General features: G+C 44.8%; 1 protein-coding gene across 1 annotated transcript in view; it reads right to left on the bottom strand.

The window, feature by feature from the left end:
- Positions 1-663: 663 nt before the first annotated feature.
- SEC61B (SEC61 translocon subunit beta) overlaps positions 664-25,788 on the bottom strand; it is a 43,329-nt gene continuing 18,204 nt past the window's right edge. The window contains exon 4 of the mRNA XM_077269487.1: positions 664-3,082. Within this exon, the coding sequence (XP_077125602.1) occupies positions 2,995-3,082 (88 nt within the window). The 3' untranslated portion in view covers positions 664-2,994. The remainder of the gene's footprint in view (positions 3,083-25,788) is intronic.

Genomic DNA, 25,788 nt, shown 5'->3' with positions numbered 1-25,788 from the left:
TCTAATGACCTTCTGTCCTGTGTTCTGCAGTCACACCTAAGATGTCAACCTCTCTTATTTAAACTGAAAATAATGATCTAGAAAGAGCAACCAATCACAGCACAGCTTTAATTTTTCAAGCGCAGGATCAAAAAAAAAAAAAAAAAAAGCCATGTGGAGATTGGTTGTTATGGTAATTTTTCTCTTTTAGCTAGTTTGTTATATGGTTGAATACTTCTGAAACTATGAAAAAATACTATTTACATTTGAAGGTAGCCATAAGTACCTATACCCTAACATGCTGACGTATAGAAAAGCGGAAACCCCATGGGGCAGATGCCAATTGCTCCAATTTAGAGGAAAAACTCCTGTCTCCACATATGGCATACCTTTATCTGCATGGGAGTGATATGCAAGGGGGCAGGTGGAAGGGAATCATCTGCCAGGAAGGATTTCATAGTTCACAAAAAGTCAAACTGGTTTTCTGTATACACATTGGTACTAGACTGGTTATCATACATGAGATCACATGACTCAAATTCCTGCAATGTAGAGGGGCTTAAAGTATCAATGTAACTAAAAGGAGATTAAGTAAATTAAAAGAGTAAGAATTATATGTGGTTAAAAAAAATGGCTCTGGTCCATAGAATTTGTTTTCCCTCTTCAGACTACAAACAAAAGCTGTTCTAGTAATTTGGCAATCGCCAGTTTATTTACAGACATGGATTACATGAAAATGTTTGTTTTACAGGCCATGAAGAGCTTCAAGGACATTTTTTTTTTTTTACTAAAATGCTTGTATACTGGGCCAAAAAATAAAACATAATGGCAATTGGTATTCATTGAAAACATTGCACAGATTGGATTTTACAGACTTTGTTCCATGCACATTGCTGGCTGCAGAATAAGTTAAAGGGGTATTCCCTGCTCCAAAATCCTATCCCAATATGTAGGTGTAATAATAATGCAACTATTAAATGCCCAGATTAGAAATGTAGTACAGTTTCTGATTCGCTATGTCTCTTTCCTCATGTGCAGGCATTACAAGACATTAGGTATCCATGGTTATGACCACTGATGAAATGACAGTTAGCTAGTTGCTAGTGGTCGTAACCATGGATACCTAAGGTCCTGCAATGCCTGCACATGAGGAGAGAGACATGGTGAATCAGAAAAAAAAAACAAAAACTATACATTTCTAATTGGAGGCATTTGCGAATATTATTATTATTACACATACTACATATTAGGATAGGAGCTTGGAGATGGGAATATCCCTTTAACTCAGCCGTTTTTTCCCCAGAGTTCTCTCAAGGTGATTTATGACCATATCATAGTTGAGCAGTACTTTGATGTGTTGATAAATAACACTGGTCAACAGCATTTTTGGTGCCAAAGATATTTCATCGAATTTAGGGTATTTTTGGGGTGCTGATTCTGAATATGTCATCAGTTTTGCCAGATTGGCTCAAGTTTTTGAGATTTTTGGTATCTTATTTATAGCACTTGTTGGTAAATGCGACGCATCATCTCATTAATTTCTTTGGATTAGTACTTGAACTGAGCAGTTCTCAATATAGTTTTGTGTTAATTAGTGTTCTAAAAGTTTGTTCATAGCTTGATTTTTGCACTAACTTTATGTTGTTGTCTGTTTTCCAGTGAAAAGCATGAACTCATCAAGAAGAAGTTGTCTTAACGATCCAGACTCATTCTGTTACATTTGTGGTGAATACACACTGCCAAAACATAGAAGAAACATAACAGACTTCGTAAAAAAAGTGTATTTTGCCTATTTTGGGGTTATGCTTGGGGACCAAGACAAGTTTTGGGCACCACACATAGTGTGCAAAGCATGTATCGAATTATTACGAAAATGGAGCAAAGGACAAAGAAAAAGCTTCAAATTTGGTGTTCCAATGGTGTGGAGAGAGCCAAAAAATCATCATGATGACTGTTATTTATGGTAAACACAGGTACAGGCACATCTTCACAATGAGGGACAGGCCTTCTTGCAGATTCCATGTTACTCCCATTTTCGTTTCTTATGCTTATTGAATCCTTGCACTTGCACTGCACAGAAATAACAGTCATCATGATGATTTTTTGGCTCTCTCCACACCATTGGAACACCAAATTTGAAGCTTTTTCTTTGTCCTTTGCTCCATTTTCGTGATAATTCGATACATGCTTTGCACACTATGTGTGGTGCCCAAAACTTGTCTTGGTCCCCAAGCATAACCCCAAAATAGGCAAAATACACTTTTTTTTACGAAGTCTGTTATGTTTCTTCTATGTTTTGGCAGTGTGTATTCACCACAAATGTAACAGAATGAGTCTGGATCGTTAAGACAACTTCTTCTTGATGAGTTCATGCTTTTCACTGGAAAACAGACAACAACATAAAGTTAGTGCAAAAATCAAGCTATGAACAAACTTTTAGAACACTAATTAACACAAAACTATATTGAGAACTGCTCAGTTCAAGTACTAATCCAAAGAAATTAATGAGATGATGCGTCGCATTTACCAACAAGTGCTATAAATAAGATACCAAAAATGTCAAAAACTTGAGCCAATCTGGCAAAACTGATAGCATATTCAGAATAATCAGCACCCCAAAAATACCCCAAATTCATTAAAATATTTTGGACACCAGAAAAAAAAATTTTTTTTGTTGACCTGTGTAATATAACAGAAGATCAGAAAAAGACAGATGAGTTTATAACTTGTCAGAATGGGCTGACTCACAGAATCTCGGTTAATTTATACTGCGGGGAAAGAAAGCCTGTAAAATATAAAATACTGAAATAGTTTTAATGAAATCCCAAAAATTATTAAGTTAAAAAAATAAAATGCATTTAAGAAAAAAAAAAATGCTGAAAAGCCATCTATATCCTTTCACTGTTGTAAAAGAGAAGTATCTGACAAATATCAAAAGTTATGTCTGCGCTTAAATAGACTGATGTTTCTGAAGTCCAAGCGATTTGGTCCAGTAATAGATTAGCTGTAAGCTCTTCATGAACGTGTGTATTTTCCCCAGATGTGCAGCATGAAGACTGATGCAATAAAGAGCAGGCTCATCACAAGAACTGGAACAGGTCCTCTATAACAAGAAAAATAGTAAGTATAATCATTTATATAGTAATATGACTCACATGACATATACAATTATTAGGTATCCTCGTGAAAACAAGCATGTCCATATGTTTATATTTGAGCATATTACACAATAAAGCCCTTAAAGGGAACCTACCACCCCGTTTTTTAAAAATGAGATAAAAATAGTGTGAAATAGGGGCAGAGCTGGGCTTTACATTAGGGCCTTTTCGGTGCCTTTACACCCCCGTTAGGCTGCCCAAATACCTTTGTGAAGTGGCCGTTTTCTGCTGTCACTCAAGTGGGTCAGGTCGGATGGGCGTGGTCACAGCGCTGTTTGTCCCCCAGGATCCTGCTCATCATTACGTTGGTGGCGTAGTGGTGTGCGCATGTCCAGCAGATGAATCCACTGCCCAGGAGATGAATAACGGCGCGGTCTTCGCTATTCAGCCGTTTACCGGTGGGCGCGGCCATCTTTCCTGTGGCCGCGCCTGCGCAGATGGAGCGCTCTGCTGCCCGGGACTTCAGGAAAATGGCCGCCGCGATCTCCATCTGCGCACGCGCGGAATCCCGCGGCCATTTTCCTGAAGTCCCGGGCAGCAGAGCGCTCCATCTGCGCAGGCGCGGCCACAGGAAAGATGGCCGCGCCCACCGGTAAACGGCTGAATAGCGAAGACCGCGCCGTTATTCATCTCCTGGGCAGTGGATTCATCTGCTGGACATGCGCACACCACTACGCCACCAACGTAATGATGAGCAGGATCCTGGGGGACAAACAGCGCTGTGACCACGCCCATCCGACCTGACCCACTTGAGTGACAGCAGAAAACGGCCACTTCACAAAGGTATTTGGGCAGCCTAACGGGGGTGTAAAGGCACCGAAAAGGCCCTAATGTAAAGCCCAGCTCTGCCCCTATTTCACACTATTTTTATCTCATTTTTAAAAAACGGGGTGGTAGGTTCCCTTTAAGGACCAAGTCGCTGTGTGGCTGCAGACTTATGAATCCCATCAGCACACGCACTGTGTGATGAAGGGATTCACCAGTTTCAGACCCAGTAACGGAGGTTATACATGACTTATACATACCCCTGGCCAGTGGTTATCAGTTGCTGTTTGTTTGTGGGCCTGTCTGAAGTTTAGTCTTTAACAAGTGAAATGCATGCTCAGTTGGGTTGAGATCAGGTGACTGACTTGGCCATTCAAGAATATTCTACTTCTTTGCTTTAACAAACTCCTGGGTTGCTTTGGCTTTATGCTTTGGGTCATTGTCCATCAGTAGTATGAAACGACGACCAATCAGTTTTGCTGCATTTGGCTGGATCTGAGCACACAGTATGTCTGTCTCTGAATACCTCAGAATTCATTTGGCTGCTTCTGTCCTGTGTCACATCATCAACACACACTAGTGACCCAGTGCCACTGGCAGCCATGCATGCCCAAGCCATCACACTGCCTCCGCCGTGTTTTACAGATGATGTGGTTTGCTTTGAATTATGAGCTGTACCACACCTTCGCCATACTTTTCTCTTTCCATCATTCTGGTAGAGGTTGATCTTGGTTTCATCTGTCCAAAGAATGTTATTCCAGAACTGTGCTGGCTTTTTTGGATTTTTTGTTTTTAGCAAAGTCCAGTCTAGCCTTTTTATTCTTGATGCTTATGGCCATGTGCACACTTTGCGGTGTGCTCTGCGGGTTTATCCCGCAGCGGAATTGATAAATCTGCAGGGCAAAACCGCTGCGGTTATCCCTGCAGATTTATCACGGTTTGTTCCGCGGTTTCCGCTGCGGGATTACTCCTGTACTATTGATGCTGCATATGCAGCAATATGCAGCATCAATAGTAATGATAAAAATAATAAAAATTGGTTATACTCATCCTCTGACGTCGCGATCTCCTCGGCGCTGCACTCGGCAGTCCGATTCCAAAGCTGCTGTGCCGAGAAGGACCTTCGTGACCGCGGCGTCATCACGGTCATGTGACCGCGACATCACCGCAGGTCCTGCTTGCACAGCAACTCTGACCGGACGGCTGCGGGCAGCGCTGAGAGGTGAGTATAGCATCATTTTTTATTTTAATTCTTTTTTTTGTTTTTACACTATTCATGCTTCCCAGGGCCTGGAGGAGAGTCTCCTCTCCTCCACCCCGGGTAGCAACCGCGCATTATCCGCTTACTTCCCGCAAAGTGGGCACAGCCCCATGCGGGAAGTAAGCGGTTCAATGCATTTCTATGGGTGCAGAATCGCAGCGATTCTGCACAAAGAAGTGACATGCTGCGGGTTTTAAACCGCTGCGTTTCTGCGCAGTTTTTCCCGCAGCATGTACACAGCGGTTTGCGGTTTCCATAGGGTTTACATGGTAATGGAAACGCTATGGAAACTGCTGCGGACCCGCAGCATCAAAATCGCCGCGGATCCGCGGTAAAAACCGCGAAGTGTGAACATGGCCTATGAGTGGCTTGCACCGTGCAGTGAACCCTCTGTATTTACTTTCAAGAGGTCTTCTCTTTATGGTAGATTTGGATATTGATACACCTACCTCCTGGAGAGTGTTGTTCACTTGGTTGGCTGTTGTGAAGGGGTTTATCCTGCGATCATCCACCACTGTTGTCTTCGGTGGGGGCCTAGGTCTTTTTGCATTGATGAGTTCACCAGTGCTTTAATTTCTCTCAGGATGTACCAAACTGTAGATTTTGCCACTCCTAATATTGTAGCAATTTCTCGGATGGGTTTTTTCTGTTTTCGCAGCTTAAGGATGGCTTGTTTCACCTGCATGGAGAGCTCCTTTGACCCCATGTTTACTTCACAGTAGAACCTTCCAAATGCAAGCACCACACCTCAAATCAACTCCAGGCCTTTTATTTGCTTTATTGAGAATGACCAAACGAAGGTATTGCCCACACTTTTCCATGAAATAGCCTTGGAGTCAACTGTCCAATTACTTTTGGTCCCTTCAAAAACAGGGTGACATGTTAAGGAGCTGAAACTCCTAAACCCTTCATCCAATTTTAATGTGGATACCCTCAAATGAAAGCTTAAAGTCTGAACTTCAACTGCATCTGAATTGTTTTGTTTAAAATTCCTTTGTGGTAAGGTCTATAACCAAAACTAGAAAAATGTTGTCTGTCCAAATATATATGGACCTAACTGCATATTTCCACTGACAGATGGACCTGAGGGGGTACTTGCTTTTCTTGTGGACCGATTTGAAGCTATTATTGGTAACATTTTGGATCATATTTATCTGGTGCTCTATGCTGAGCACTTCCATCCAAATCTTCAAATGATGGGATTCTTCTCAAACCCCACCAGAGGGATACATTCACTACAATGAAGAAGAGTTACTTTGAACTCCATCTGGCCTCTGTTGAACGTTTTCTTTTTCGGACGTTCCCAAAACTGTGGACGACCAAATTTTTATGTACTCCTAAAATGAGACACTGCCAGATCATAGGCCAGATGGCGTCTACAGGGTCTCCATTGGGCTCATTATAGGGAATCTTCCGTGGGGGGTTCAGTTCATTCCGCAGCGATCTTTAAGAGGCAGAAAGAACAAATCAATAGCAGGCGAAGATTTGGTTTTATTTTATATTATATTATGCTGTTCCTCGCGTGGCATAACGGATTAGATGACTTTATTCTTTGAGTTGGTGCAATTACAGCGATACCAGATTTAGAGAGTTTTTGTTTTGCTTTTGTTAGGTTTGGCTGCGGTCACAGATGCTTTATTTTTTGTTTTTGCATTGACATCTGTTGATATTTTTTTTTATAAATATTTTATAAAATGTCTTATTTTCCTATATTTCTGCTGACAGACATGTGAAAGCTTGTTTTTTTGCGGGAGGAGTTGACATTTTTATTGGTACCATTTTTAGGCACAAAAAAAGTTCTGTTTCTATTCCTATCTTTGGAAGGCAGAATGAACAAAAACCATCAATTCAGGAATTGTTTTAGGAGGGTTTTCTTTATGCCGTTTCACATGTAGTAAAATTGATATGGCAACTTTATTCCTCGCGTCACTACGATTATAGTGATCCATTTGTCTTTGTTTTGCCGCATTAATACAATAAACTGCGTGTAAGTCAGAGCCGTAAGTACCAAGTCCCATCGTAAGCACCTTTCTTTATGTATGGGCATTGATCTGCTAGCTGCCTTAATGAACCTGAAGACTCAGTAATTACTAACTAAAAGAAAATCCCATGGCAGACAAAATGACTAGTGATAAAAATTCCCAATTAAATGTCACCTGCTTAACCCAGCAGGAAGTACGGCAGCGTCTAAAAATCACTAAAATTGACAAATCTCCGGGCCCGGATGGGATACACCCTCGAGTACTGCAGGAATTAAGTACAGTCATTGACAGACCATTATTTTTAATCTTTAAAGACTCCATAATAACAGGGTCTGTACCACAGGACTGGCGTATAGCAAATGTGGTGCAAATATTCAAAAAGGGGACAAAAACTGAACTCTGTAATTATAGGCCAGTAAGCTTAACCTCTACTGTGGGTAAAATCCTGGAGGGCATTCTAAGAGATGCTATACTGCAGTATCTGAAGAGGAATAACCTCATGACCCAGTATCAGCACGGGTTTACTAGGGACCGTTCATGTCAGACTAATTTGATCAGCTTCTATGAAGAGGTAAGTTCCGGACTGGACCAAGGGAACCCAGTGGATGTAGTGTATATGGACTTTTCAAAAGCTTTTGATACGGTGCCACACAAAAGGTTGTTACATAAAATGAGAATAATGGGGATAGGGGAAAATATGTGTAAGTGGATTGAGAGCTGGCTCAGGGATAGGAAACAAAGGGTGCTTATTAATGGAGCACACTCGGACTGGGTCGCGGTTAGCAGTGGGGTACCACAGGGGTCAGTATTGGGCCCTATTTTTAACATACTTATTAATGACCTTGTAGGGGGCATTCAGAGTAGAATTTCAATATTTGCAGATGACACTAAACTCTGCAGGGTAATCAATACAGCGGAGGACAATTTTATATTACAGGATCATTTATGTAAACTAGAAGCTTGGGCTGATAAATGGCAAATGAGCTTTAATGGGGATAAATGTAAGGTCATGCACTTGGGTAGACGTAATAAGATGTATAGCTATGTGCTTAATTCTAAAGCTCTGGGCATAACCGTCAATGAAAAAGACCTGGGTGTATGGGTGGATGACAAACTCATATTCAGTGGCCAGTGTCAGGCAGCTGCTACAAAGGCAAATAAAATAATGGGATGCATTAAAAGAGGCATAGATGCTCATGAGGAGAACATAATTTTACCTCTATACAAGTCACTAGTTCGACCACATTTAGAATACTGTGCAGTTCTGGTCTCCGGTGTATAAGAAAGACATAGCTGAACTGGAGCGGGTGCAGAGAAGAGCGACCAAGGTTATTAGAGGACTGGAGGGTCTGCAATACCAAGATAGGTTATTACACTTGGGGCTATTTAGTTTGGAAAAAACGAAGACTAAGGGGTGATCTTATTTTAATGTATAAATATATGAGGGGACAGTACAAAGACCTTTCTGATGACCTTTTTAATCATAGACCTGAGACCCTGGGGGGCATCCTCTACGCCTGGAGGAAAGAAGGTTTAAGCATAATAACAGACGCGGATTCTTTACAGTAAGAGCAGTGAGACTATGGAACTCTCTGCCGTATGATGTTGTAATGAGTGAGTCATTACTTAAATTTAAGAGGGGACTGGATACCTTTCTGGAAAAGTATAATGTTACAGGGTATATATACTAGATTCCTTGATAGGGCGTTGATCCAGGGAACTAGTCTGATTGCCGTATGTGGAGTCGGGAAGGAATTTTTTTCCCCAAGGTGGAGCTTACTCTTTGCCACATGGGATATACATACATACATACATACATACATACATACATACATACATATACACACACACACACACACACACACACACACTAGATGGTGGCCCGATTCTAACGCATCGGGTATTCTAGAATATGCATGTCCACGTAGTATATTGCCCAGCCACGTAATATATTGCCCAGCCACGTAGTATATTGTCCAGCCACGTAGTATATTGCCCAGCCACGTATGTCACAGGTTAAAAAATAAAAAATAAACAAACATACTCACCTTCCGATCCAAGGGCCCCTTGTAGTTCTAACATACTCACCATACTTGTAGTTCTGTCGCCTGTGCGAGTTACAGGCGGCAGCTTCCGGTCCCAGCTTGCTCACGCAGGGCATGTGATGACGTCGCGGTCACATGACCATGACGTCATGGCAGGGCCTGTGATGACGTCGCGGTCACATGACCGTGACATCACGGCAGGTCCTGCTCGCGCAGGCACGTAGGACTTGCGATGACGTAGCGGTCACATGACCGTGACGTCATGGTAGGTCCTTCTGCCAGACCATCCGTGCCAACGGAACGTGCCGGTTGCATCACGAGGAGCGAGAAAGGCGGCGTAGGTGAGTATAATCATTTTTTATTTTTTTTTATTTTTAACATTAGATGTTTTTACTATTGGCGCTGCATAGGCTGCGTCAATAGTAAAAAACTTGGTCACACAGGGTTAATAGCAGTGGTAACGGAGTGCGTTACCCGCGGCATAACGCGGTCCGTTACCGCCGGCATTAACCCTGTGTGAGCGGAGGAGTGTATGCGGGCGCCAGGCAGTGAGTGCGGGGAGTAAGGAGCGGCCATTTTCTTCCGGACTGTGCGCGTCGCTGATTGGTCGTGGCAGCCATGACAGGCAGCTGGCGAGACCAATCAGCGAACGAATAACCGCGACAGACAGAAGGACAGACAGACGGAAGTGACCCTTAGACAATTATATAGTAGAATATATATATATATATATATATATATATATATATATATATATATATATATATATATATATATATATATATATATATATATATATATTTATTTATTTAGTCTGCAGTGTGATCCCTAGAAGTGTGTCCTAAAAGTGTGGATTACATTAGAATTAAAGCCTGAAAGATGTTTACAGACTGCCCTGCTACCTACCACCATCGCACTCTAACAAGCATCTCTATTCTTCCAACAGGTATGTTCATCCACCCAGCTCTCCTGCTGTCTGTTTATGAAGTGCACACAGTACATCACCCAGCTTTGCACATAGACTTCCCCCTGCTCCTTGCTTTCACATGGTATGTTCATCCACCCAACCCCAGCTGACCAGTCACTGCAAACAATGTTTCTGTTTGTTTTCACTTTTACCCCTATAATCTTTCACTTTCTGCTACCTCCCCCAATCCCCACACCAAGTAAGGAACTGTTCATCTCCTCTTCAATCCTCCCCATCCATCTCACCTCCTCCTCAGAACTGTTCCTTAACATACAATCCTCTGTCTCAAAGCACAGGCAGCCCCCTCATGCCCTCTCCTGCTCCCACCTGCTAACACTATCTCTGCTCCTTCTCACTGCTGGTTATATCTCTCCAAATCCTGGTCCTCCTCACCACATTCCCACAGTCATTTCTACCTCCCATCCACGCTCCATCACAAACTTCCGTAACCTCTCTAACCTTATACCCATTCGCCCAGCAACCGCTTCCCCTGTCCCACTAACAGGAGCTCTGTGGAACGCTCGCTCTGTCTGTAATTAGCTTTCCTACATCCATGATCTTTTTGTTACTTCCAAACTTTCCTTCCTCGCCATCACCGAAACCTGGCTCACCCCTTCTGACACAGCCTCCCCTGCTGCACTCTTACGGTGGCTTCCACCTTTCTCACACACCCGAGCCCAGCAGCAAGCATGGCGGAGGAGTTGGTTTTCTCTTGTCAGATAACTGCTCCTTCACCCCAATCCCACTGCCACCCTCTGTTACCCTCCCTTCCTTTGAGGTGCACTCTGTGCGCATCTACTCCCCCTCCAACCTCCAACTGGCTGCCATTTACCGCCCCCCAGGGCCAGCCACCACCTTCTTTGACCACTTCACCACCTGGCTACTTCATTTCCTTTCTGCAGACATCCCCACTATCATGGGCGATTTTAACATCCCCATTGACACTTCCCTCTCAGCTGCCACTAAACTTCTATCTCTCACTTCCTCCTTCGGCCTCACTCAATGGTCTTCTGCAGCCGCTCACAAAGATGGTCACACACTGGACCTCATCTTCACCCGCCTCTGCTCCCTATCTAACCTCTCTAACTCACCTCTTCCACTCTCTGACCACAACCTTCTCACATTCTCATCTCTCTCCACTCCATGTCTACAAACCCCACCCCACAAACTTTCACACCCTCGCAGAAATCTTAAACATCTTGACCTACATTCATTCTCTGAATCCCTCCTCCCTCTCACAGACATAAGTTCCATACACAATGCGGATGACGGTGCCGCTCTATACAACACCACAATAGCTGTAGCTTTGGAATCTGCTGCCCCACTTACACATACCAAAGCTCGCAAAATCAACAGACAGCCCTGGCACACCAGCCTGACCAAAGAACTGAGGCGAGCTTCCAGGGCTGCTGAGCGCAGATGGAAAAGATCCCACTCCAACGAGCACTTCATCGTATTCAAACAGTCCCTCACTACTTTCAAGACTACACTCGCCACAGCTAAACAAACCTACTTCTCATCTCTCATATCCTCCCTGTCTCACAACCCTAAACAGTTATTCAACACCTTCAATTCTCTCCTCCGTCCCCCAGCACCTCCTCCCTCCCCACTTATCTCCGCTGAAGACTTTGCCTCATTTTTCAAGCAGAAGATTGATAGCATCAGAGACAGTTTTGGTCAACAACCCCCAGAGCCCTTCCTCCCGACTTCCCATCCCTCCACCTCCAAAACCAACTTCTCCACCATTACAGAAGATCAACTCTCCACTCTACTCCCAAGATCGCATCTCACCACCTGTGCGCTTGACCCGCTCCCATCCCACCTCATCCCAAACCTCACCACAGTCGTCATCCCAACCCTAACCCATCTCTTCAACCTATCACTAACAACTGGTGTTTTCCCTTCAAGCTTTAAACATGCCTCCATCTCTGTATCTAGCTATCGCCCTATATCACTTCTCCCCTATACCTCCAAACTACTGGAACAACACGTTTACCTTGAACTGTCCTCCCATCTCTCTTCTTGCTCCCTCTTTGACCGCTTACAATCTGGCTTCCGGTCACACCATTCCACTGAAACTGCCCTAACTAAGGTCACCAACGACCTCTTGACCGCCAAGAGCAAGCGACACTACTCTGTCCTCCTCCTGGACCTGTCGGATGCCTTTGACACAGTGGACCATTCCCTATTATTACAGACCCTCTAATCCCTTGGCATCACAGACTTGGCCCTATCCTGGATCTCATCATACCTAACAGAACGGACATTCAGCGTCTCCCACTCACACACCACCTCCTCACCTCGCCCCCTATCTGTCCGAGTCCCACAAGGTTCAGTCCTTGGGCCCCTGCTCTTCTCCATTTACACCTTTGGCCTGGGACAGCTCATAGAATCTCATGGCTTTCAGTATCACCTCTATGCTGATGACACACAGATCTACATATCTGGACCAGATATCACCTCCCTACTAACCAGAATCCCTCAATGTGTGTCCACTATTTCATCCTTCTCCGCTAGATTTCTGAAACTTAACATGGACAAAACAGAATTCATCATCTTTCCCCATCTCACGCGACCCCCCCAACGAACCTAACCATTACAGTAAATGGCTGCCCACTCTCCCCTGTCCCACAAGCTCGCTGCCTCCGGGTAATCCTTGACGCTGATCTCTCCTTCAAACCACATATCCAAGCCCTTTCCACTTCCTGCCGACTTCAACTAAAAAATATTTCACAAATCCGTTCATTCCTCAACCAAGAATCTGCAAAAACCCTAGTCCATGCCCTCATCATCTCTCGCCTTGACTACTGCAACCTCCTGCTCTGTGGCCTCCCCTCGAACACTCTCGCACCCCTCCAATCTTTCTCTCGCGTATCACCCCTACTCTGGAACCCTCTACCACAACACATCAGACTCTCGCCTACCATCGAAATCTTCAAAAAGAACCTGAAGACCCACCTCTTCCAACAAGCCTACAACCTGCAGTAACCACCGATCGACCAAACCGCTGCATGACCAGCTCTTTCCTCACCTACCGTATTCTCACGCATCCCTTGTAGATTGTGAGCCTCCACGGGCAGGGTCCTCACTCCTCCTGTACCAGTTATGACTTGTATTGTTTAAGATTATTGTACTTGTTTTTATTATGTATACCCCTCCTCACATGTAAAGTGCCATGGAATAAATGGCGCTATAACAATAAAATATATTATAAAATAATATATATATATATATATATATATATATATATATATATATATATATATATATACATACACACACACACACACACACATACACACACACACACACACACACACTCCTATTCTATGTGTATATATCTACTCTATTCTAACCTGTCAGTGTGATTTTACTGTACACCGCACTGAATTACAGGCTTTTCAAAGGACGCCGCTGCATAAAAATCGGACAGCAATGTGGATGTCATACGGATGTTGCGATTAAAAAAAAAAAAAAAAAATCGCATGATTTTCCTCTGTTTTTTCGGCCCGTAAATCGGACCATTTTTTTCTCGCAAGTGGAAATGAGCCCTTAGTGGAACTTTCTACCTGAGGATCCCATAGACCTTGGACTACAATATCTCCCATATGGGCCCCCTAACCCAAAGGGCTGGCGTCTGTGGTTCTCCCAGGGAACCCCCGAGGGCAGGTTCTCTCGGTCTAGCCACCACCTTAGGGAACGTAAGGCTGCTGGGCTCAACTTAATTTTCCCCCTGCAGGAACCTCCCCTAAGGGCCCTATCATTAAGCAAGAAATCCCTCTGAAGGGTCCTTGTGTGGAACTGAGCCTAACTAACAGCCGGGATGCAAGATGTTAGGAAACCCAATAGGGATATGGCTTGTCTAAGGGTCATGGTGGGCCTATCCAATACCTTCAAAACCTGGTGACGAAGGTGAATTATTTTGTCAGATGGCAGAAGTCTTTCCGAATCAAAAATGAGACCCAAAAACTTCTGTACTTTTAAGGGATGTAACAGACTTTTCCGTGTTTATCAGCCTTCTCAAGCGTTCCAAAGTGGACCTAGACCTTTCTACCTGCAAAAGGCAATGATCAGCTGATCTGCCTGTAACAAAAAGTCGACCAAGTAGGCAACAATTAGGATGTCTGATTCTAAAAGGTAGGCCATGACTTAGGCAACTATCTTCGTGAAAACTCGTGGAGTGCCGGAAAGACCAAAGGGTAGAGCCCTAAACTGGAAGTGATGGACTATGCCCCCTATTGATGCTGCCAATCTGAGGAAACGTTGATAATCTGCATGTATAGGCACATGATAATAAGAGTCTTTTAGATCTAACACCGCCATAAAACAGTTTTGAAATAGTATTTTTTATTGCCGAGCCAATTCATTCCATCTTAAAGGGGCGAATGATCAAAAACTTATTGAGGGACCCAAGATAAATGATGGTTCTGAAAGAATTATCCGGTTTCCGAACCAAAAACAGGGGAGAGTAAAAACCTCTACCTCTCCGACTCCGGAACCTCCATCAGGACCTCTTTGAGGCACAGTTTCACCACCTCTGCCTCCAGGGCCGTCTTCCCTAAAGGCCCCGTCTCACATAGCGAGATCGCTAGCGAGATCGCTGCTGAGTCACTAGTTTTGTGACGCAACAGCGACCTCAGTAGCGATCTCGCTATGTGTGACACGTACCAGCGATCAGGCCCCTGCTGTGAGATCGCTGGTCGTGTCGGAATGGCCTGGACCTTTTTTTGGTCGTTGAGGTCCCACTGACATCGCTGAATCGGTGTGTGTGACACCGATCCAGCGATGTCTTCACTGGTAACCAGGGTAAACATTGGGTTACTAAGCGCAGGGCCGCGCTTAGTAACCCGATGTTTACACCCTGGTTACCAGCATAAATGTAAAAAAAAACAAACAGTACATACTCACCATCTGATGTCCGTCAGGTCCCTTGCCGTCTGCTTCCTGCTCTGACTGCCGGCCGGAAAGTGAGAGCAGATCACAGCAGTGACGTCACCGCTGCGCTCTGCTCTCACTGTACGGCGGCTCAGTCAGAGCAGGAAGCAGACGGCAAGGGACACCGAAAGGCGAGTATGTACTGTTTGTTTTTTTTGGTAACCAGGGTAAACATCGGGTTACTAAGCGCGGCCCTGCGCTTAGTAACCCGATGTTTACCCTGGTTACCCGGGTGCTGCAGGGGGACTTCGGCATCGTTGAAGACCGTTTCAACGATGCCGAAGTCGTTCCCCTGATCGTTGGTCGCTGGAGAGAGCTGTCTGTGTGACAGCTCCCCAGCGACCACACAACGACTTACCAACGATCACGGCCAGGTCGTATCGCTGGTCGTGATCGTTGGTAAATCGCTATGTGAGACGGGGCCTTAAGAGTGAAGACCAGAAAGGAGTTATCATAAATTTCGCCCTGAAACAAAATGAAATTCCAGTTTTAGACCTGATGATATCAAGCCCCGCCCGCACCCAGTCACTGTTGGTAATTTGTGATCAGGCTGGGTAGAAGACCGACAATTTACTCCCTACGGGAACTGCTAGTCATTGAGACGGCTTTTTGTGTTCTCGTGAAGAATATCTAAACATGAACCCTGTACCTTTTTTCTTTTTATTATCCTACTTGGCTCGGTCCCTGGAAGGCCTCCCCTGACCGAACAGTTTCCTTCTGAAGGGACGCCGTTAGGAAGAGGATGGCAGGCTGGGAAATTTCTTTTTGTTGTCTCCCGCCTTATCCAGAAGCTCGTCCAAGACTGGGCCAAAGATATTCTCCCTCACATGGAATATCACAAAGCCTAAATGTAGCCTGGATATCCCCCATCCAGCATTTTAACCACAAAGCCCTACGAGCCGCAATGGAGAGACCCGCTGCTCTAGCAGCCATCCTGACCGAATCCACTGAAGCATTGGACAGGAATGCTGCAGCCCCCTGAATTACTGGTAGGGCTCCCAGAATAGACTCATGAGAGGCTCCATCCTTTAACTGAGACTCGAGTTGGTCGAGCCAGATCATCAATGACCTGGCTGCAGAAGTGGATGCCACTGCTGGTCTCTGGGATCCGGCCACCATTTTCCAATCCCCTTAACCCTGCTATGGAACCATGGGGTCATATAGACCCCAGCGCTGAATAAATTGAAATATTTCTAAAACTGGGCAATCTCAGACATTGACCTTCTATATATTTTCAAGTAACATTTCTGCTTATGTTGATGATATTTTGAATTTGTTTTTCAATTTTGTTTCTAAGTTATTCTCAATTTTCTGTGTTTGGGACTCTCCTGACCCCATAGTACCTTTAGGCTAAGTGCACACGTTCAGGAATGTATGCAGAATTTTCCTGAGCAAAACCGGACACCCTTCCCAGGAAATCCGCACACGTTTTTTTCGCAGTTTTCTTTGCAGATTTTTCACGTTTTTTTCCGGAGATTCCCCAATTCACTGATTGTTAACAGTGTTTGACAAGTGTGACCAACTTTTTACTATTGATGCTGCCTATGCAGCATCAATAGTAAAAAGGTTTTGCTCAGGAAAATTCTGCACACATTCCTGAACGTGTGCACTTAGCCTATAATGTTAAAAATAATAAAATAAAAAATCGTGATATTCTCACCTCCGTCGGCCCCAGCAGCCTTCCCGCTCCTCGCGATGCTTCGGTTCCCAGTTATGCCTTGTGTCAATGACCCCAGATGACGTAGCATCACGCGAGACCGCTACATCAAAGGTTATTGCCGCAAAGCATCACTGAGAACAGAAGCGTCGCTGCTTGGGCCACCGGAAGGTGAGAATATCACGATTTTTTATTTTATTTTTTTTACAGGTATATGGTTCCCAGGGCCTGGAGGGGAGTCTCCTCTCCTCCACCCTGGGTACCAACCGCACATGATCCGCTTACTTCCCGCATGGTGGGCATAGTAAGCGGATCAATGCATTCCTATGTGTGCGGAATCCCCGCGATTCCGCACAAAGAATGAACATGCTGCGTTTTTTTCCGGAATGCGATTCCGCAGAGGAAAAAAACGCAGCATGTGCACAAAAAATGTGGAATGCATTCTAATAGGATGCTTAATGTAAGCGTTTTTATAGCGGTTTTATCGCGTTTTTATATCAGAAAACCGCCGAAAAAAACCACGAGAAAACCCGACGTGTGCACACAGCCTTATTGTCCAACATTATTTATTTATTTATTTTTTATATTTTCTGTTTATTCACAGGTTTTGTAATAGAATTGTAAATAAACAATGGCTAGACAAATTGTGATGAAATATTGGCAGCTTTGGAGGCTTCTAGTGATATCGATACTGAAAACGAAGGTAATTTGGAAGATAATTTGAGCTGGTTCGGGAGGGAGATCTCGATGCCGCATCGGATTCAGACAGCGAACAAAGTGCTATTCTGTCTGGCACTGGCGACGCTAAGGCTGTGTGCACACAAAGCAGATTTTTCACAGTTTTTCGCTATAAAAACGCTATATAACCACAAAAAAACGCTCACATTAAGCATCCTATTTAATAGAATGCAATCCGCATTTTTTGTGCACATGCTGCGTTGTTTTCCTGAGCGGAATCGCATTCCAGAAAAAAACGCAGCATGTTCATTAAATTTGCGGAATCGCGGGCATTCCGCACACCTAGGAATGCATTGATCTGCTTACTTCCCGCATGAGGCTATGCCCACTATGCGGGAAGATAGCAGATCATGTGCGGTTGCTACCCAGGTTGGAGGAGAGGAGACTCTCCTCCACGGACTGGGCACCATATAATTGTTAAAAAAAATAAATTAAAAAAAAAAAAAGTGATATACTCACCTTCTGATGGCCCCGGAGTCTTCCCGCCTCTCAGCGGTGCACGCGGCCGTTTCCGTTCCCATGGATGCTTTGTGTGAAAGACCTGCGATGACGTCGCGGTCACGTGACGTCATCGCAGGTCCTGCACACAAAGCATCTATAGGAACGGAAGCCGCTGAGGAGATCGGCTGCCTTCGGAAGGTGAGAATAACCATTTTTTTAAATTATTTTTAACATTCTATCTTTCTATTGATGCTGCATAGGCAGCATCAATAGTAAAAAGTTTATCACACTTGTTAAACACTATGTTTGACAAGTGTGACCAACCTGTCAATCAGTTTTCCAAGCGATGCTACAGATCGCTTGTAAAACGCTAGCATTCTGCAAGCTAATGATGCTTGCAAAACGCTAGTTTTTAGCAGGAATATGCATGCCAATTCCGCATGCGCTATACCCGCGGCAGGAGTTGCAGAATTGCCGCGTAAATTTCAGCGGCAATTCTGCGACGTGTGCACTTAGCCTAAATGTCATGATGTTTTTACTAAAATCCACACAGTTGCAGTTATTGTGCATTTTTTTTATTGAATTTGAATACTTTCAGTTATTAGTAAAGTATTTTGGTATACATTTCAGTTTGTGTTTGATGATGACAAATCACTTGAAAATCGTAGTTACTTAAGTTACTTACCGATAACGGTATTTCTCTGATCCCATGATGGCACCACGGAGAGAGGGGTCCGCCCCCAGGGACAGGAAACCTACAGGTGAAAAAGGGCGTACCTCTCTCCCACATCAGTTGGTTTACAGAGCCTTTATACAGAACTTCAGCTGCAACTCAACATTTGCACAAATTAAAACTTAACCAATTTAACTTATCAGAGGCACCGTGACTAAGCTAATGACTAATACATTATAGTGTGCACACCTGTGTGTGAAAGGGAAGGAATATACGGGTGCCATCATGGGATCAGAGAAATACCGTTATCGGTAAGTAACTACGATTTTCTCTATCCCCCATGATGGCACCACGGAAAGATTTGCATAGATTGTAACTCTTAGGGAGGGACCACTGCCTCTAGAACCCTTCGCCCAAAGGTGAGATCTGAGGAGGTCAAGTCTAAGCGGTAATGTTTGAAAAATGTAAACCAACTGATGTGGGAGCGAGGTACGCCCTTTTTCACCTGTAGGTTTCCTGTCCCTGGGGGCGGACCCCTCTCTCCGTGGTGCCATCATGGGGGATAGAGAAAGTTATGTTTGATTTTATAACGGTGTTCTGATGAAATGATGACAGAATAAAACTTGACTATTCGGAACAGCCAGCATGTTTATTTTAATGAAATATGATAATTTTGAGCCAGGGGTCATATAGACCCCATGGTACCAAAGCAGTGATTTTTTTTCATGGTTCCACAGCAGGGTTAAGGAAAAAGTCAGCCTTCCTATCCAGAGGATCCTTTAGGGCGGGGGTGTCAAACTGCATTCCTTGAGGGCCTCAAACCATTAATGTTTTCAAGATTTCCTTAGCATTGCACAAGGTGCTGGAATCATTATCTGTGCAGGTGGTTAAATTATCACCTGTGCAATACAAGGAAATCCTGAAAACATGACCTGTTTGCGGCCCTCGAGGAATGCAGTTTGACACCCCTGCTTTAGGGTACCCAAGTCCTCAAAAGGTAAAGAGTAGTGATGAGCGAGTATACTCGTTGCTCGTTGGGTTTTCCTGAGTACGCTCGGGTGATCTCCGAGTATTTGTTATTGCTCAGGATTTAGTTTTCATCGCCTCAGCTGCATGATTTACGGCTGCTGGACAGGCTGAATACATGTGGGAATTCCCTAACAAACAGGCAACCCCCACATGCATTCAGCCTGTCTAGCAGCCGTAAATCACGCAGCTGAGGCGATGAAAACTAAGTCTAAGAGCAGTAACAAATACTCGGAGATCACCAGAGCAACGAGTATACTCGCTCATCACTATTAAAGAGGATTTTTTTATGCTTTGGCTACCGCTGCATCCAGTTTTGGGGCTTTATTCCAAGCACTAATAGCTGGGTCGGCAAAGGGGTATCTCCACTTCAGGGACGGTGGCAAGGAGCCCCTTTTTTCCGGCCTCTTCCATTCCCGGAGAATCAGGCGGAGCGCTGGGCATATGGATAAGGACAGAAGGTTATAAAATGTGCAAACCTTCATTAAAATGCTGAGCACACAATGCGTTTCGGCGGCTGAATGGCTCCTTCATCAGGCTCCGCCTGACCGCACATTCTTTTCTTCATTTACCTACACTGTTGTAAGCTGCGGATGGAGCAGCATAGGCTTTACCATTTGGAGATCCGCAGGACATGTGGTCATGTAGTCTAGCCACATGTCAGCTTGGATTCCACGCCCCACAGCTTGACGGCCGGCTATCCACTCACCGCAGGCTTCTCCTGTGGTTGTGCAGGGGTGCACAACCTGGACAGGCGGGTGGATCTCCGATTTATTTTACGTTCCTCTTGACCATCAGGTGTAATCCTAGGAGCGCCCTCTTGCTCTGTTTATAATTCCAGGAGAATCAGACTCTGACTTTTGTCATTCAAGGGAAAGGATCTATGTTTCCGCTGATCTAGCCCCCTAAACATGACATCATGCATGGAAAGTTCTGACCTAGGCTCTACCATCCCCATTGTTCCTCTAACAGAGTTCACCAATTTGTCCACGCAGTCCAGGGGGAACCAGAAGCAGCCAGAATCTTCTTCAGATGAGGAAGATCAGGGAGATGAGTCGATGGAATCATCCTTCTTTATCCAATCAGCAGAAGAATCTGAATCCGGAAAGTCTGTCTTGCGCTCCTTGCCCTTTCCTCTGGAACTCTCCCCTTGGGGCAGGGACCTAATGGATTCCCTTACTTCTGTCCTAATGATCTCTCTTAAGCTTGCGGTGAAGTCGGGAGTTTCTTCTGCTACCTGAGCGGGATTAAGTGAGAGGCAACGCAATCTATTCTAGAACTGGTGCTGTTCCCGCTTCCAGAAACCTCACCGTCTGCTGGACACAGGGGGTAACATAACTTTTTCGGACAAGAGTCTGGCAGAGGGCATCCACAGAGGGTGCATTCCCTCTGCTTTGATTTAACTGTGCACTTCCTCCCCTAGAAATTAAAAAAGGGAAGACTGCATCACTGAGTGAACATTCACGAAGATCACTCACCAGTGTCAGCAGACATAGGTATCGGATCATGAGGGGAGCATTTCTCAGCCGATGCTACAGACTCCCTTCTGGAAGAGCTCTTGCAGCTGTACTGATCACTCATCTGGCCACGGCCTGTACAGTCACGGGATTTTTGCCGGGCAGTACGAGGCTTCTGAGTAGTGTGCTGATCTGCAGAGATTCCCTGCTGCAGCTGCTCTTCCTGCTGCTCATTAGTCTTCATCATGAAAAATGGGCTCAGAAGCGTGGACTCCATGTGGAGCCAGCCATTTAGGCCCCGCACGCAACCGCAGCACCATCCTCCACGAGACGACCTAGACACAATTTTAGGCCTCGACGTCACCACGGCAACCTCAGCCGAAAACACCTAACGCGTCAGAGGGCTGCCCAAGAATGTCAGCGAACGAGCCCTCAGCATGCCGACGGCCCCATCCCTGGAGCACCCAGTTGCCGCCGGACCCAGAGCACAGAGTCCCGCGCATGTCACATCCGCCAGAGGCCACAGAGACCCCAGGGAGAATAGTTACCTCCGGCGCAGGCCCATCCGAAGACTGTAATCCTCCAGACATTGCTTCCTGCTGCTCGCTCAGACGTGCAATCCATCGAGGACCACCGTGGCGCTTCCAGGAACCCCGCACTGGCGGAGGCAGGGGGCCCCCGCTGACAACCGACCGGCCGGGCCTGGGATCCGATGCTCCTGGCAGGTAACTGTAGGAACCAAGTCCCATCAGGAACAGAAAACCAACTGATGCGTGGGAGAGGTGCCGCCCTTTTGTATCTGTAGGTTTCGTGTTCCTGAAGGGTGGATCCCCTCTCTCGTGGTGCCTTCATGGGAGACCAAATAAAACATTTTTTCGTTATCTTCACACTTTATCTTTTTCCATATGTAACCAACTTTTGGTTGCATGCTGCATAGAAGTTGAAGAAAAGCGGGCACTCACCATCCGGATAAAAATCCAATCTTTATTCTGACATGTCATATGCAGGACAGACAGGGAAAAACAGGCTACCACAAGACGGCCGTTTCGCGCAGTTGCGCTTCCACGGTTCTTGACTGCAAGAAACAGCCGTCGTCTTGTGGTAGCCCATTTTTCCCTGTCTGTCCTGCATTTGACATTATGTCAGAATAAAGATTGGATTTTTATCTGGATGGTGAGTGCCGGCTTTTCTTCAACTTCTATGCAGCAGTGATTTGGACTTGTTTCAGCGTGAGCACCCTATATCCGCATTGGCTTCTTGGTATCTGAGGCAAACGGAGAATGATTGGGTGATAGAACCAGCTGGGAGTGCGGTCTTTTTTTGGTTTTTGAACTTTTGGTTGCATGCCTTGGCCTCAAATTGCAATAGCAATTGCAAGCAATGTTCAATTGCTTGGTGCGAAGTTAACATGCTTAAAGAGAGCCCCCTCCCTTAAATAACTATCTAGCTATCGCTGTCACTACTGACAACAGTGTTTAATGGCCACAATCTGTGCTAATACCAATTATGGCCATTGCAGCAGAGGGCCAACTGTGATATACAGCTGACATCTGCTCTTGATGGTGACGCTCAGCATCTACTCATGATGTGTTTGTGAGCGGCTGCCATCTTTGCGCTGTGTATGTACAGAGGTTTCCTGAAAGTTCGCCGTGGTCCTCCTTCGGTCAGCTCTCTGCTGTTCTGAGGACGTCTTTAGGGCCACAGTGACCTGTGGGCTGCAGGTGATAGCCTCATGGGCCACATACAGCCCTTGGGCCATGTGTTTGAGACCCATGCATTACATAGTTCATAATAGGGAAAATAAACTCCAAGCAAAATGTGGCGCTAAGCACCCTAGGATTTTTTGAATGCATCCACTTCCAGTGAAGAATGTTAATATAAATTAATTTATTTTCTCAAAAAAAAAATTATATATAATTTTTAGATAGATAGATAGATAGATAGATGAAAAAAAGAAAGACCGCACAAAAAAAATAGAAAAAAAAGGGCTTTAATGCCTGAACGGCGTGGCGACGTTTCGGATATCTTTATCCTTTTTCAGGCTTGAAAAAGGATAAAGATATCCGAAACGTCGCCACGCCGTTCAGGCATTAAAGCCCTTTTTTTCTATTTTTTTGTGCTGTCTTTCTTTTTTTCATCTATTACCAAAGACCATTTCAACAGTGGTTGGGAAGACGCTGCACTACAATTTGGTAATATAAGATGCTGTTCCGATTTTGAACTATATAGAGATAGATATATATATACATATATACACACATATATACACATACACACTCACCGGCCACTTTATTAGGTACACCATGCTAGTAACGGGTTGGACCCCCTTTTGCCTTCAGAACTGCCTCAATTCTTCGTGGCATAGATTCAACAAGGTGCTGGAAGCATTCCTCAGAGATTTTGGTCCATATTGACATGATGGCATCACACAGTTGCCGCAGATTTGTCGGCTGCACATCCCAAAGATGCTCCATACAAGGCAGGATGGATCCATGCTTTCATGTTGTTTACGCCAAATTCTGACCCTACCATCCGAATGTCGCAGCAGAAATCGAGACTCATCAGACCAAGCAACGTTTTTCCAATCTTCTACTGTCCAATTTCGATGAGCTTGTACAAATTGTAGCCTCAGTTTCCTGTTCTTAGCTGAAAGGAGTGGTACCCGGTGTGGTCTTCTGCTGCTGTAGCCCATCTGCCTCAAAGTTCGACGCACTGTGCGTTCAGAGATGCTCTTAGGCCTACCTTGGTTGTAACGGGTGGCGATTTGAGTCACTGTTGCCTTTCTATCAGCTCGAACCAGTCTGCCCATTCTCCTCTGACCTCTGGCATCAACAAGGCATTTCCGCCCACAGAACTGCCGCTCACTGGATTTTTTTTCTTTTTCGGACCATTCTCTGTAAACCCTAGAGATGGTTGTGCGTGAAAATCCCAGTAGATCAGCAGTTTCTGAAATACTCAGACCAGCCCTTCTGGCACCAACAACCATGCCACGTTCGAAGGCACTCAAATCACCATTCTTCCCCATACTGATGCTCGGTTTGAACTGCAGGAGATTGTCTTGACCATGTCTACATGCCTAAATGCACTGAGTTGCCGCCATGTGATTGGCTGATTAGAAATTAAGTGTTAACAAGAAGTTGGACAGGTGTACCTAATAAAGTGGCCGGTGAGTGTATGTATGTGTGTATGTGTGTGTGTGTGTGTGTGTGTGTGTGTGTGTGTGTGTGTGTGTGTGTGTGTGTGTGTGTGTGTGTGTGTGTGTGTGTGTGTGTGTATGTATGTGTGTGTGTATATATATATATATATATATATATATATATATATATATATATATATATATATATATATATATATATATATATATATATATATATATATATATATATATATATACACACATATATATATATATATATACACACACATATATACAGTGGGGCAAAAAAGTATTTAGTCAGTCAGCAATAGTGCAAGTTCCACCACTTAAAAAGATGAGAGGCGTCTGTAATTTACATCATAGGTAGACCTCAACTATGGGAGACAAACTGAGAAACAAAAATCCAGAAAATCACATTGTCTGTTTTTTTATCATTTTATTTGCATATTCTGGTGGAAAATAAGTATTTGGTCAGAAACAAAATTTCATCTCAATACTTTGTAATATATCCTTTGTTGGCAATGACAGAGGTCAAACGTTTTCTCTAAATCTTCACAAGGTTGCCACACACTGTTGGTATGTTGGCCCATTCCTCCATGCAGATCTCCTCTAGAGCAGTGATGTTTTTGGCTTTTCGCTTGGCAACACGGACTTTCAACTCCCTCCAAAGGTTTTCTATAGGTGAGATCTGGAGACTGGCTAGGCCACTCCAGGACCTTGAAATGCTTCTTACGAAGCCACTCCTTCGTTGCCCTGGCGGTGTGCTTTGGATCATTGTCATGTTGAAAGACCCAGCCACGTTTCATCTTCAATGCCCTTGCTGATGGAAGGAGGTTTGCACTCAAAATCTCACGATACATGGCCCCATTCATTCTTTCATGTACCCGGATCAGTCGTCCTGGCCCCTTTGCAGAGAAACAGCCCCAAAGCATGATGTTTCCACCACCATGCTTTACAGCAGGTATGGTGTTTGATGGATGCAACTCAGTATTCTTTTTCCTCCAAACACGACAAGTTGTGTTTCTACCAAACAGTTCCAGTTTGGTTTCATCAGACCATAGGACATTCTCCCAAAACTCCTCCGGATCATCCAAATGCTCTCTAGCAAACTTCAGACGGGCCCGGACATGTACTGGCTTAAGCAGTGGGACACGTCTGGCACTGCAGGATCTGAGTCCATGGTGGCGTAGTGTGTTACTTATGGTAGGCCTTGTTACATTGGTCCCAGCTCTCTGCAGTTCATTCACTAGGTCCCCCTGCGTGGTTCTGGGATTTTTGCTCACCGTTCTTGTGATCATTCTGACCCCACGGGGTGGGATTTTGCGTGGAGCCCCAGATCGAGGGAGATCAGTGGTCTGGAATGTCTTCCATTTTCTAATTATTGCTCCCACTGTTGATTTCTTCACTCCAAGCTGGTTGGCTATTGCAGATTCAGTCTTCCCAGCCTGGTGCAGGGCTACAATTTTGTTTCTGGTGTCCTTTGACAGCTCTTTGGTCTTCACCATAGTGGAGTTTGGAGTCAGACTGAGGGTGTGCACAGGTGTCTT

This window comes from Ranitomeya variabilis, chromosome 6 (genome assembly GCF_051348905.1).
Source record: "Ranitomeya variabilis isolate aRanVar5 chromosome 6, aRanVar5.hap1, whole genome shotgun sequence".
NCBI lineage: Eukaryota > Metazoa > Chordata > Amphibia > Anura > Dendrobatidae > Ranitomeya > Ranitomeya variabilis.
This window is presented reverse-complemented; position numbering and strand designations above follow the sequence as displayed.